Source organism: Helobdella robusta (genome assembly GCF_000326865.2).
Source record: "Helobdella robusta unplaced genomic scaffold HELROscaffold_4, whole genome shotgun sequence".
NCBI lineage: Eukaryota > Metazoa > Annelida > Clitellata > Rhynchobdellida > Glossiphoniidae > Helobdella > Helobdella robusta.
In genome coordinates this window covers 5,886,412-5,899,794 of record NW_008704902.1, presented here as the reverse complement: position 1 = coordinate 5,899,794, position 13,383 = coordinate 5,886,412, and the positions used below count along the sequence as shown (strand labels likewise).

General features: G+C 30.8%; 2 protein-coding genes across 2 annotated transcripts; one reads left to right on the top strand and one right to left on the bottom strand.

Annotated features, from left to right (window-relative positions):
• Window positions 1-2,530: 2,530 nt before the first annotated feature.
• On the top strand, window positions 2,531-5,974 carry HELRODRAFT_185055 (hypothetical protein). The gene is made up of 10 exons (XM_009024818.1): window positions 2,531-2,645; window positions 2,790-2,863; window positions 2,931-2,936; window positions 3,334-3,674; window positions 3,803-3,837; window positions 3,901-3,948; window positions 4,007-4,196; window positions 4,273-4,485; window positions 4,832-4,954; window positions 5,367-5,974. Exons 4-10 carry the CDS (start codon window positions 3,480-3,482, stop codon window positions 5,439-5,441), a joined length of 879 nt encoding a protein of 292 aa, XP_009023066.1. The 5' UTR covers window positions 2,531-2,645; window positions 2,790-2,863; window positions 2,931-2,936; window positions 3,334-3,479; the 3' UTR covers window positions 5,442-5,974.
• A 2,325-nt stretch (window positions 5,975-8,299) lies between these two features.
• On the bottom strand, window positions 8,300-12,816 carry HELRODRAFT_95115 (hypothetical protein). Its single transcript, XM_009024351.1, has 5 exons — window positions 12,155-12,816; window positions 10,312-10,509; window positions 10,104-10,236; window positions 8,982-9,081; window positions 8,300-8,759 (listed from the first exon to the last, which is right to left on the bottom strand). Exons 1-5 carry the CDS (start codon window positions 12,453-12,455, stop codon window positions 8,571-8,573), a joined length of 921 nt encoding a protein of 306 aa, XP_009022599.1. The 5' UTR covers window positions 12,456-12,816; the 3' UTR covers window positions 8,300-8,570.
• Window positions 12,817-13,383: the final 567 nt, after the last annotated feature.

The window sequence follows — 13,383 nt, the reverse complement described above, 5'->3', positions numbered from 1 at the left end:
TCATCTCAGGTTGACATTACCATGTAGTCCATCTCAGAGTTTTCTATTGCTGACAAGTACTATCTCGAAAATATGGCTTTATCTACTTAGACCCATTGTTGTCAATCCAAAACAGATGATCAAGTTTTGTACAGAGTACTGAAGAAAACTTTCCTCTGCAGTCGGATGTTGTAGGCTATAAACAATCTTCCTTCCGTGTCAGTGATAATCCTGCCGCATGGACTATCATAAATGAACTACGACAACGTTTTGTGCAGCATCCACCAGTTGAAACTATTAATGATATTGACTTCTCAGGGTCTGTTCGAATGTATAGTGTAATCAACGGTATTGTTCCGAAGAAATGTTTTACCGCATATTGCCAAACAATAGAAAGAAAAAACGGAACGGAAAATTAGATGAAGCTTTCAAAATCTACTGCTTCTCTTTTCTGTTACATCAGTCTATTGTTTTCACCTTCCGAATCGCAGCAGTTTACCACTGGTTTTAGCGATTGGAAGCATGCTACACAAAGGCTTTCAGAATCTGAAAGCTGTGTTGAACACCAAACATCTTTGCTAGCATATTAAACAGAACACGAGTGCTCTGAACAATTGACTCACAATTGATGCAACAGTCACTATTGGAGAGAAGTCTTGAAACGTGTGGCTGCAGTTGTCAATTTCTTGGCAGAACGTGATTTGCCTTTCGGAGGTGAAAATGAAATAATTAGATCAACTTCTAATGGTGTATACTTGGAATCTTTAGAGCTCCTGGCAAAGTTTAATCCAATTCTAAAAGAGCATATGACTAGATTTGGAAATAAAGAACGAGGTCAAGTAACTTATCTGTTATCAGCAACTTGCAAACAATTTATAACTAAGTATTTCTCGGTTACACTTGACGTGAGCCACACTGACCAACTTACTCATAATCCAATATATGTCTCCAAAAGACCATCTTCCTATCTAGCGCTTTTTTACGTTTGTTCCCATCAAAGCTCATAATAGTGAAAATCTGGCCAACACAGTTTTATCTACTCACACAGAAAATTACATTGACATCCACAATTGCTGTGACAAGAGCTACGACAACGCTAGTAGTATGTGAGGTCAATACTCTGGGCTGCAAGCAAGAATTAAGCAAGTCAACAGTTTAGTTGAATAGATTCCTTCCTTCTGTCACTCATCTGTTGAACCTTGTAGGGGCATGTGCGGTTAAATGTTGTTCTTGGGTTTTTACCCTTTTATATTCATACAAGTCATCTACACCTTCTTGGCCGATAGACCAAGATGACAAGTAATTTGACGAAAGACGCAGTCGTGTTGAAGAGAGCAGCTGATACAAGATGGTTTTCCCATGATTATAATGCCTGTCATGCTTTTGCTGTGAACCACAAAAAGATTCGGGATACGCTTTGTCAAATTGCTGTGTACTCGTAAAGCTTTTTTGAGTTTGGTGTTGCTAAAAAATGTAGTTCAATGAATCGAAGGGTTAGTTTAAAGGCTTCTAAATACATTTCGGCCAGGGCTCAAAACAGTCTTAATCCGGTACTGCTGATGACTCTTCGTAGTTTCGATATTGTGAAGACCCTTTTTTTGTGGAGGTATCGCTCGGTGCTTAATCCGGTCTTTATTTTATTCCTCCAAAATAATGGATTCACTGGCTTCAAACTTGTTGATGTCAATGGGTCTATAAGCATGTAGATTCTCCAAAAAGCAAAAACTACATCAACTACTATCATTATTTACTATCTTCACTTTCATCAATATTTTAAGTTTTCAACACATTAGACGATATACCGCATATGACGACATATAAAAATATAAAATCAAATCAAATTCTTGCCTTTCACTCATTTTTGCCAACCACCAATGAAAACCATTTTACACCTTCCATAATGTACCAAAAAATTGAAACCATTTAATTTCATTTAAATTTTTAATAAAAATGAGATCTCAAAAAATTTTACCAATAAGTATCGTTTTTTATGTAATATTATAATGAATATTTATTATCGGATGTCTTTGTTATATGAGTATTGATTCGGCTTGTCGTAAATTATAATGGTTACAGTTATGGTTGCAGCACCGTAAGTAAACAACACTGTTTGACCCGTCAAAAATTAAAAACGTTAATGGTCTTATAAAGGCTTCTCACATTGCTCACCATCAATATGGAACAGTTTGCCACTCATCATCCGTCAACAATCATCAAGAGAAACGTTTAAAAAGCGATTGAAGCAGCATCTGTTTGAACAGGCCTTTGGCGGCCGTGCTGACATTTGTTTATCCGAGCGCATCTGACGCTATGCATAGGGCGCTCATAAATGACATTATTATTATTATTCTTATTATTATACACTATTATTCTAAAGGTAAGAGAAATAAAGAGCACACAAGGAGGGGAAAAATTCAGAAGTTATCCAATTATTGATTCTTGATGATTTTTTTTTGCAAATTTTAATATATCTTTACCTATAGCCTTGCGTTAATTGCAGTTTTTTAAATTTGAAGTTATTACTAAAGTTAACTTTTAATCATCTGTATGAGAAACGGGAGAGGTGATGACTTTTTTAAAATTTCACAAGCCAAGAATTTATGAAATTGGTGATAAGACGTTTAATTTTTGCTATGTTGAAAAGGGGCACTTTATTCGCGACTCAGGTTGTCAGATTTTTGTACTAATCACTGAGTTAGCTCAATGCCACTTCTTGCTCTTCTTTCAGATTATTATTATTATATATTTATTAGTCTATTACTAATTATTAATAGAATAATAATTATTAATTACTTAACTTACATTTACAGATTACACCCATTGCGCCTTTACACATCATTACTTTCTATCTTTTTGATGGCATGGTTTGAAACTCAAAGACCATTATACATGTATGTATGATACTGTGCTTGTATGATGGTCTTTGCTTTGAATTTGAAGGAATAAAAATAATTACAATAACATGCAAGCAGCTCTGCGTTTGACAATGCTGCATTGTATTATATTGAAAATGTAAAAAATAAATAACTTGTCAATAATTAAGTTAAGTCCATACCATACCCCAGAGTCTAGTAGCTCACACTCAAAGTAGCACTTAGGCTTTGCTTGACTGTGCAACCACTTTTGACTACCCAACAGTAATGAACCTGACATGTTTACCACACATTTTAATTTTTGTAATTTATTATTTCAAGTGTGATGCCAATAAGGAACGCATAATTGCAAATTTGAGGCATTATTATACAATACAAAATTTACAGGCTTTATTTTATAACATTTTATAAAATATAATATATATAGTAATTGAATATAAAATATAAATTTTTCATCTAAAGATAACATTTATCTAAATTCTACAGATAAAGATATTTTTACATTTTGTGTCGTCAAGTAAGACAAGCAAAGTGACACGATAATCTTAGTAGTACCAAATATTTGACTAGAGAAGTTATTTCAATAAATTTATAACATACACACACATATGTAAATACAAGTTGGTAATGAGTGACCAGAGACGAAATGTAGTTCAAGGGGCTTGGGCTAATGTCAGTACAAGATCCAAAAAAGTTGATGGCTCACTTGCAAGTAAAAAAGGCATGGTTACTTTTGATGTTAGAAAAACTGCTGAGAAAAATGATAATGCTTCATCAGGTTCAAATCTTGTTAAGAAGAGTTCATTTCAGTTTGAAAATGTGGTAATTTCCTATTGTTATTGTTTTGACACTTCATTGTAATATAACTAAATTAAAATTTATTGTACACACACTTTCACTTACACTCCAATTAAATATTGCTAAATTATTTGATATTTTTAAATTAAAAGGAATTGCCGAGAGAACCATCTTTCAGAACTATAAAGTAAAATTTTTAAAAATTTGTGATTAAAAAATATAAGGTTCTTTAATTTTTTTCTTCTAAAAGCCAGTCAGGAGATTACATTATTAGTGATGAACCCAACGGTCAGTCAAGGTAACAGATCGAATTAAATTGATTTGTAATTCAACTTAATGATATATAAATTTTGTAGGATTGCTTTGGTTACAAATTTCATTGACTCCAGTGAGTGTGGGTGGATGTTTGACCAGTTAAATGATGAATTAAGCTGGAAGCAACATGAAGTGCACAGAATAGGAAAGACATATATGCAACCAAGGATGACTGCATGGATTGGAAATGTTCCATATTCTTACTCTGGAATCACTCACAAATGCCAATGTGTTAGTTATAAATTTCATTGCTCAACACTAAGGAATATTCTCATTCACAGATCACATTTTTCACATAAAAATTCAGTGGAATCCATTGCTGACGATGTTGAAAGACACCATAGAAAACAAAACAGGGCATCAGTACAATTCAGTTCTTGCCAATCTCTACAGAGATGGTCACGATCACGTTCCTTGGCACTGTGACGATGAAAAAGACTTTGACACTCATCCTTCTATTGCCTCTCTTTCATTTGGTGATTCAAGAATATTTGAATTGAGAAGAAAACCTTACAAAAATGTCAAGACTAATTTTAATTCTTTTTTAATAGTTTACTGTAAAATTCATAATGATGCATGACATTTAAAATAACTGCAAATCAATCCAATTTGAATTTATAATTGCGAATTTCTCATCCTGACTTTTTTCTAAATATTTCTATACTTCAAGTCAGAAAGTTCTTATTTGATTTTTGTTAGTGTGTTTAGAATTCAATTGTTTTACTTGTTACAGTTTTTAACTTTTTATGGTGGTTTTATAAATTACTTTTCAGCTAAATAAGTTTTAAAAATAAAAATACTTCATTTATTCTGTAGATGTATTTTTTACAAAAATTTTAATAATTAATTTAAAAACGTTTTCACAGGAACACTTGAAAAGTTTGAAAAATGATGCCCTGACAGATGCAGACTACTTGGAATACATAAAGATCCCACTCAATGCTGGCTCGCTCTTACTTATGGAGGGTGCAGTTCAGCTCGATTGGCAGGTCTGCTGCTCAACAGATATTCATTTCTGATTTATTTTCATCACTAACTGCGAAAATTCTGCTACGCAGTGATGTAATGGCACCGCTACTTCTCTGACTGGATTCAGTTACAGATCGTTGCTTCACATGAATTTGGGTGCACTGGGTGTTTGTTATTGATGTCTAAAAAATGTTTAAGAGAGAATTGCAATAAACAAATAAATAAATAACAACTTGAACTGAAATTTGCTTGAAAAATGTCAATTTTTAAAATTCTATATAAAAAATACTAATTTGAAAAACTTTTCATTTTAAAATGGTGCTTTTTAGAAATAATAGACATATTTCAGTAATATGCTATTTAAACAACGTTAAAATTGAATGCTAAAAAATAGTAACATTATCAATTTAATTAAAATATATCACAAAACAGCACCGAATAGTCAGAGAGTATCATGATAGAGGGCCCAGAATCAACTTGACTTTCAGATCCATCATTGACAGATGACAGATTTTTTTGTTTCACAGTTTTTTCATTATTCAGTTTTTTGATCATCTTTTGAATATTAAAAACCAAACAAAACTTTTATTCATTGTGGTTCAAAAATTTTACTTATCCAAGATGTAAATTATTTTTAAATAACTAGTTTTTTTAAATAGAGTAACATCAAGATATCTAAATTTCAAAGGAAAAACCATGCTTTGTAGTAAAGAAAATGCATGTTATAAGAATGCTATTAGAAATTTAGATGACTCTTATATAATAGACAAAATATTTTTTGATTCTCAAAAACTGGAATTACTTAAAATTATTGATTATGCTCTTAAGTTTGTCTATAATAATCATTTCAAGCTGATTGTTCTGTCCACATCTCACTAGATCATTGCATCCATTTGAGCAATTTGTACCAGCTTTTTTAACTTCATTTATTTTAAACATTCTATCTTGTAAAGAATCTAACAATTTAAAGATTTCCAACATTTCTATTTTAAAATCTTCTTTTGATTTCAACTCATCAGGGATGAAATGGATTTTTTTCAGGCCCCTTAGCCCCATCTCCTCCATGTCCATTGAATATTTATCCCATTTATCATTTTCAAAGCTGTTGATTTCCTTCCTCAGTACAACAATATTTAAAGGAACATTGTCAGGTAAAGAATTATATAGGCTCATCATTTCCATTTCACTCATATTTATTGTTTGTGTGCCATTCATTTCAATTATTTTATCACTTTCCATCAAGTATTCATTTGAATTTATTCTTTTGATGAAAGGAATGCTGAACTGATCGGTTTTAATCATGAACTGCAACTTGCCATCTTTGCATAATGATAAAGGACAAAACTTCCAAGAGGTTTTGTTGGAAACGTCCTTGCAAGAAGTTAACAGTTTAAAAAAATTTGATTTGGTTGCTTTATTGCTTTTTGTTTCTTCTCTCAATTTATTTATTTTTTTTTCAAGTTCTTCATTAACGTTTTTCAGATTATCAATCACATGCAATTTTTTCTCTATCTCTAATTTTAAATTATTTATTGTTTGACCTTCTGATATTTCACATTCATGGTTATCAGCTTTAGAATTGTCAATAAGGTTGTTAAAATCATTCATACTTTTATGATTTTCTTCATATTTTATTGAGTTTTCAAATACAGACTCTGATTCAAATGTTTTGTTACCTAGGCTATCATCCTCAAATGTATTTTCATTAAGCTTGTACAACTTTTTAAAATCTTGAAGCTTGGATAATTGGCCTTGGTCAGCAGTTTTGTAAACATCAGGTTCTTTGAAATATGAGATGTACGTGCATGAACTGTCATTCAAGTTGCTTGTAGATAGGATAAAATGGGGGCTATCTGTCAAACTATAGTTTTCATTGGTTAAATTAATTTGTTTATTTTCTAAAACATTTTCTTCATTTATAGATTTCATTGCATAAACAGTGTTAATACTATTAGCAATCTTGCTATTGTTTAAACCAAGTTCATGATTTTCAGTATTTTTACTGAAGTCATCATCAAACTTTAAATGTTTTATATAATCTTTTTTCTGAGAATCTTTGAAATAAGAACATGTATGTGCATCTGACGATGTTATCACATTCTGGTTGTCAAAAACTGCAGGTTTGAATTTCAAACTGTTACAAGACAATGCAGATGAGTGATACTTCGACTTGCGAGGCAAAGGAACAGGAGTTTGGCCTACAAATAATGCTTTTCTTAAGGTGGCATAATTTTTTACTCCACCGGGTGTTATAACTGCTGTGTCCACAATTTCAACTTTTTTATTCTCCTTAAATATAAAATCATATGATTTAAAAAGCACATATTTTTATATTAAGTGTTGATAGCCAACCTTGTCTTCTTCAAAGCATTTCTTGTGCACTGTTGATGAATCATCCTTGGTGCAATATTTGGTATTAGATGAAGATGAAGATGAAGTGCTCATGCTTAACTCTACCTTTAATTCGTCTGCCATATTTATTCCAGAATTGTATTCTGAAATCATTTTACCCTTTGTGGAGTAGCTATTATCGCCTAATAAATTAAAGTTTACTTTAGGTTTACATGTGAATATAAATAAAATAATGCATTTATGCAAAATATATTAACATAATATATTATAGAATATGCAAGAATATTAAAAATTAAATAATATAATTTAGCGTTGGTTGCTACATAATTAATCTTACCTTCGAACGAGTTACTATTTCTTTTATCAGAACTGAATTCTTTTTCGTTCTGACGGTCTTCATGACATCCTTTCACTAAATTGTCGAGGCTGGCCGACCACTTCAAAAGTGGAGTTCTTCTTTCTTTCGCTCCATTGTTAGTGTTTACAATTGATATAGTTAGTTCTTCTATATTTAACGAGGGGTTCGTGTACTGAAGTTTAATTTTAGGTTTACTGGTCACCCGGTCCGGTTTCGGACAGACATTTAGATTTATATGGTCGCTAGAACGGTGAAGTGAATTTGAATTCGATTCACTTTTTTGAGATTTCTTAATGCTTTTTATCAGATTTTTTATCATTTTAGTTTAAGAGGTTGGTTCTTCTTAGGTTGATTTGGTAGTATAATAAGCAACTGAGCCACTTTCCTTGACAATTAAAATATTATGCACGTTGAAAATTTTTATTTGGCGCGCTTTTATATAACATAGACAACCGAGTAAAAAAACAAACTCAGACGTAAATATAAAAAATTGACAAAACAATTTCAAATTCTGACCATTATAAAATAGACGTAGATTCTGATTCAATTCTATATATATGATTCTGATATGATAAGAAAGCTTGAAATCCAAAAAATTATTTGTTTTAACACATTTTTTAAATTTATTGTTAACCAAAAACCACAAAACGTTAATTTTTTTTATGTTGCTGAAAAAAAATGTTCAACAGGTGGTTTAATATCATCATAAAATAAAACGAATGGCCCATTTTTTGTTGATATATATATATATATATATATATATAGGTGCAAATGGTTGATCTTACATAATTTTTGCAATATATATATATATATATATATATATATATATATATATATATATATAATCTTTTTCTTCTTTTTAAGACACATAAAAAATTTATAAAATTTATTTGCTTACGAATTTGCGTAAGAAAAAACTTCTCTATTCAAATAAAAATAAAACTGTCGTTTTTCATTTCACATTGACATATGGTAGAATTGTTCTTGCGTATCCAGATTCCACTGCAAGTAGGTTTGTTTGTGGCCCAACGTGATTCTAATCCAACTGACCCTTCCCCACGACATCGGTTACCATGATCCTTGACCATGGCCGTGAATTGACATTCCACACACACCTATTTGTTACATTTTATCGATCAATATAATGAGCCTAGTAGTATTACAATTGAGTTACATTTATTTAATTTTAAGAAAAAACAAAAAATGTTGAAATTATTGGCTTATTCTATTAGTTTTTATCAAAATAGAACTCAGAAGTTTTAGTTTTTTTTTATTTAACCCGCTACCATGTATGTCACTTTCAACAAATTTTAAAAGTTGTGTAACGACAAATTAACCTCCACTCCGTTCTTCAAAATGCTGGTCCAGGAAGGCAATCCATCTTCAGTTGAATTGCATTGAGGCAGAACTTTAACGATTTCAAAAGTCATACAAGTTCTAAGTGCGCGTTTATATATATATATATATATATATATATATATATATATTAGGATTTAGACCATATATATATATATATATATATATATATATATATATATATATATATATACACACACACAGAGATGGGCAGTAATGTAATTCAAGTAACGAAATTACGTAATTCAAATTACATTTGTAATTTGTATCGAAATTACTTTTTAAGTAATTCGTAATTTAGTAATTTCATCTTTTATGTAATTTGGTAATTTCAAAGTAATTTCAAATTACATTTTGACTAAAAAATGTAGTTTATATGTGATTGAACAGATATACTTACACAAATTATTATTATTATTATTGAAAAATTTTTTTTTTTGAAATTCTAAAAAAAATTTTAAACTCTAAAAATTTATTTGATTAAAAATTTCATTTGCTTCTTTGAAGTTTTATGGTCATATAGCTACATCAAAAATTTTACTTTTTTGATTTTTGACGCTTTTTTTCTTTCTTTCTTACCTTTTTTCTTCAGTCGTTCATTAAACGATAGAACAAATTGTTGATCGAAAGAAAGTAACTTAATAAATGAATTTAAAAATGACATCAAAGAATATCAGCGCAAAGAAAAATCAATGTTTAAATAATTTCAAAGAAAATTTTTTCTTCATTTATTCAAAACTTGTTTGATGTAATTTAATTTCATGTAATTTGAAATTAGTAATTTGTAATTTGGCACTTTTATTAAATATAATTTGTAATTGGTATCGAAATTACAATATTTAGAGTATTTTGTAATTTGTATCGAAATCACAATATAGCGTGTAATTTGCCAATCTCTGTATATGTACCTATATGTATTGTGGATTAAGACTGTAAGAAATGCAATTATTGATGAAAATCACAGCATGTGTATTTATACACGTATTTATATAGACATATTTTTAGTGTTGAGCATGTATGCGTGTCTTGGTTATAAATTTTATGTGGTTTGAAGCATTAAATTTTTCGTAAAAAAGTTTATTTAAAAAAATTGGCATACTGACGATGATCGATTAAAATCATGAGCTTCATCGGGGTTACGTCTAAAGTATACGTTTTGGCGAATATCAGCGAGAGGATTGTACTCATTGCTTGACCTATGTTGGCCATACGTCCATGGAACAATTTTTGCTGTTTCTTAAATTTTTTGTTAGTTATAAACAGTGTCATGATTTAATTTAATCATAGAATTAACTTTAACCGAAATTAAACCTGTAAGGATGGCAGATATGGACCTTCCACTTTTGCAATTATATCCTGCACAACCAGCCATCTCCAAAGTGTTTCCACATGGTTTGCCAGAATTTTGCGGTTGAACGATAACTTTCCTGATGCGTTGGCGGACCCCCGTGCCACACTGGACATCACACTCGCTCCACTGTTCCCAATCACTCATTATGCAGTCAACAGCTATTTATTTGGATTCGATCGATGTTGCTAAGTTCACATTTATTATGTAATAATTAAGTTTTAAAATTTAATTTGTAAGTTACAAGTGGAAGTCAGCATTCGCTTACAACAACCTTTGTTGAATGTTAAGATTAAAAAATTTTTTCTAAAAATTAAAACGTTTATTAAAAATATTTTTTTTTATAATATCTAAAATAAAACATCACCAGATCTTTTATGCAAATTCAGGTAGCAAGAACTGAAATAAGCACAATTAAATCAAATGATAATAACTCTTCAGTCGTTAACTAAAAAATCAAATGGCATACTTTCAACAAGTGGATGTAAATAAACTTGTTGAACTTTAAGGTCTGCAAAGTCTATCAGTTGACTGTTACAATAATTAAACAAACCATAGATGAAGGCTTTTATATACATACCACACATAGAAGCTTAACATGATGCACATTTGAAAGTTTGATAATGTGAAGTGTGTTTAATTGAGAGTGCGCGTGCGTGCATGTGCGTGTAAGACGGTGCTTGAATGTGTGAGTTTGTGAGCATGTGAGTGAACCAAGGAAATCAAGTTATGCATGAATTTGTGTGTGTATGCATGTGCTGTGATATATGTGGAGTTGTTCCGTCTGATATTTGATAAAAATGTAGGGCACCTTACTAATTATGTAAGTTTTGTTTCAAATCAAATGAATGTATAAACCGTTCCGACTGATTTTTAATTCTCCTTGAAAAATTAGAAATTAATTTAGCAAATAGAAGTTTGTAATATATTACTGTCTGTGCAAACATTTAGGTGTTTGTTTTATGCGCATGTTTTTATTCGGAATCATACAAATTTTAGACCATTCAAAGGTGTCAGGATTTTTATTATCTACCGTTTGTTATTTTAGTTTTATTTGCTCAATATAAGTTTAGTTAGCCATTCAACCAAATCATTGGTAGGGGATGGGTTTTCTTATGTAGCTTTATATGACGAGTAATATTATAAACAACAGATGAATCATCACATAAGCTGATCGATGTGATTGTTGATCTTTGAATTTTATCGTAACCAGTGAACGATAGAGAAATCGAAACGAATGTTGAAAAGAGTGAAAGAAAATTAAGTAAATTTGCGTCTTGCGTGGTGATATGGGATGTGATTAATTCGATTTGTTATGCGGCTTGTTAGAGTTCTGCTGGGTCAATGAGCTTTCAATCTTGACAAACCGACATGCGAAACTTTGGAAAAGTTAATTAACGCACAATTGAAAAAAATTTCATTCAACAGGTCACTTAATGTTAGTTTTCATATTTGCGCATGTTTTTGTGGTCAATGTAATCATTATAGAATACAAGAACTATGATCAACAAAGTATTTGTACTTCATAATGACAATAGGATACGATGCGGCCAAGGGATAATGCGACATTGAACTCAATGGGAGTTGGTGTGCGTGACGCTCATGAAAACAAAAACGAAATCGTTGCTAATTAAACGAGATTGCATCTGTCTGTTGCCAAGATTGTGAGGCAACGTGCGGACGATTTTCGTCAAAGTCTACTCTACAAATTATATAAATCCCAATAAATTATTTACACAAATTATCAACTGTTTGTTTAAATTTAAATATTTTAATAAAAAATTAATATAAAAACTTTGAACTTACGAGGACAAACGTTTTCGTAATCAGTACAGCAATCACTAAGATGTTTGCAAGCTTCGTCGCAAAAGCAAACAGAAGAGAGATTATTATTAATGCGAGGTCCGTGACTCCAACACGTGTTGTTCCTGTTTGAGCAGCATGAATATTTGCCGTGCTTACAACCTATCGTGTCTTTATTTTCATGAAAGTTTGTAGAACGATTAAATAAGTGGCTGTCAATGGGTCCAGTTAGCAAAGATGTGCCAAAGTTTTGGCCCGCTGTTGAACTGTTGTCTTCTTGTTTCACTGGGATGTGTTCGGTCATTGAATCTAGTGCTCCTTGCTCGCTATATCTTAGGTTTTCATCTTCAGTTAATAATGCTGTTCGTCGATTTTTATTTATTGGCTTTTTAGATTTTTGTTTGGCCTCGTCACCAAGAAAGGAAATCTTTTGATTAAACTGGTTAAAAAGCTTTGTTACACGTGGAGATTGTAAATAATTGTTTGTTTTTTGGACGCTTTCATCATTAAGGAAATCGTTTAATTTTGATAATGACAGTTTTTTTGGTGAGGTTTTTTTTGAATGCTTTATTTCTCTGACCAGATATTTATGCGGATTATATACTAATTTTTTGCTGTTATCGATATTTAATTTATTATTTTCATTAACTTTCTTGTGAAAAAGAGGAAATTTTTTCTTAATATTTAATAAACCATCCTCATTCTTCAAATTCGATTTTTCTTTTGAAACAAATTTCTCATTTGTGTAAATCATATCATTATTGAAATTTTTATTTGCTTGGACAACGGGCTTATTCTTAAGATATTCAGTTGACTGACTTTCATGTTGCAAGCTGAACATCATCATTAGAAGGTACAATGTTGAACGCATGTTTCTTATAAATATTGTTACTTAGATGTTGAAGTTTTTCAGTGAAGCGGCAGTTTCAACAATGTAAAAACAACTTCTATTCAATAATGATGGTGATGATGGAGATAATTAGATGCTCATTCAAAATGACGAGTGAGATTCAGTAGGCCGATTGCTATCTATGTAGACTGAGTTAATGAACCAAATAAAAATATACGTGATCAAAACGAAAATTGGGTAAATAAAAAATAAAATATTTTTGATAAGATATACCTTGAAGCGATTGCTTACTTTAATAGTAAAAAAACATAATAACACGTAACAAAAACCAGACATTTACAATCAAACATGTACGTTGTAGTGTGTGTTCCAGATGATGATT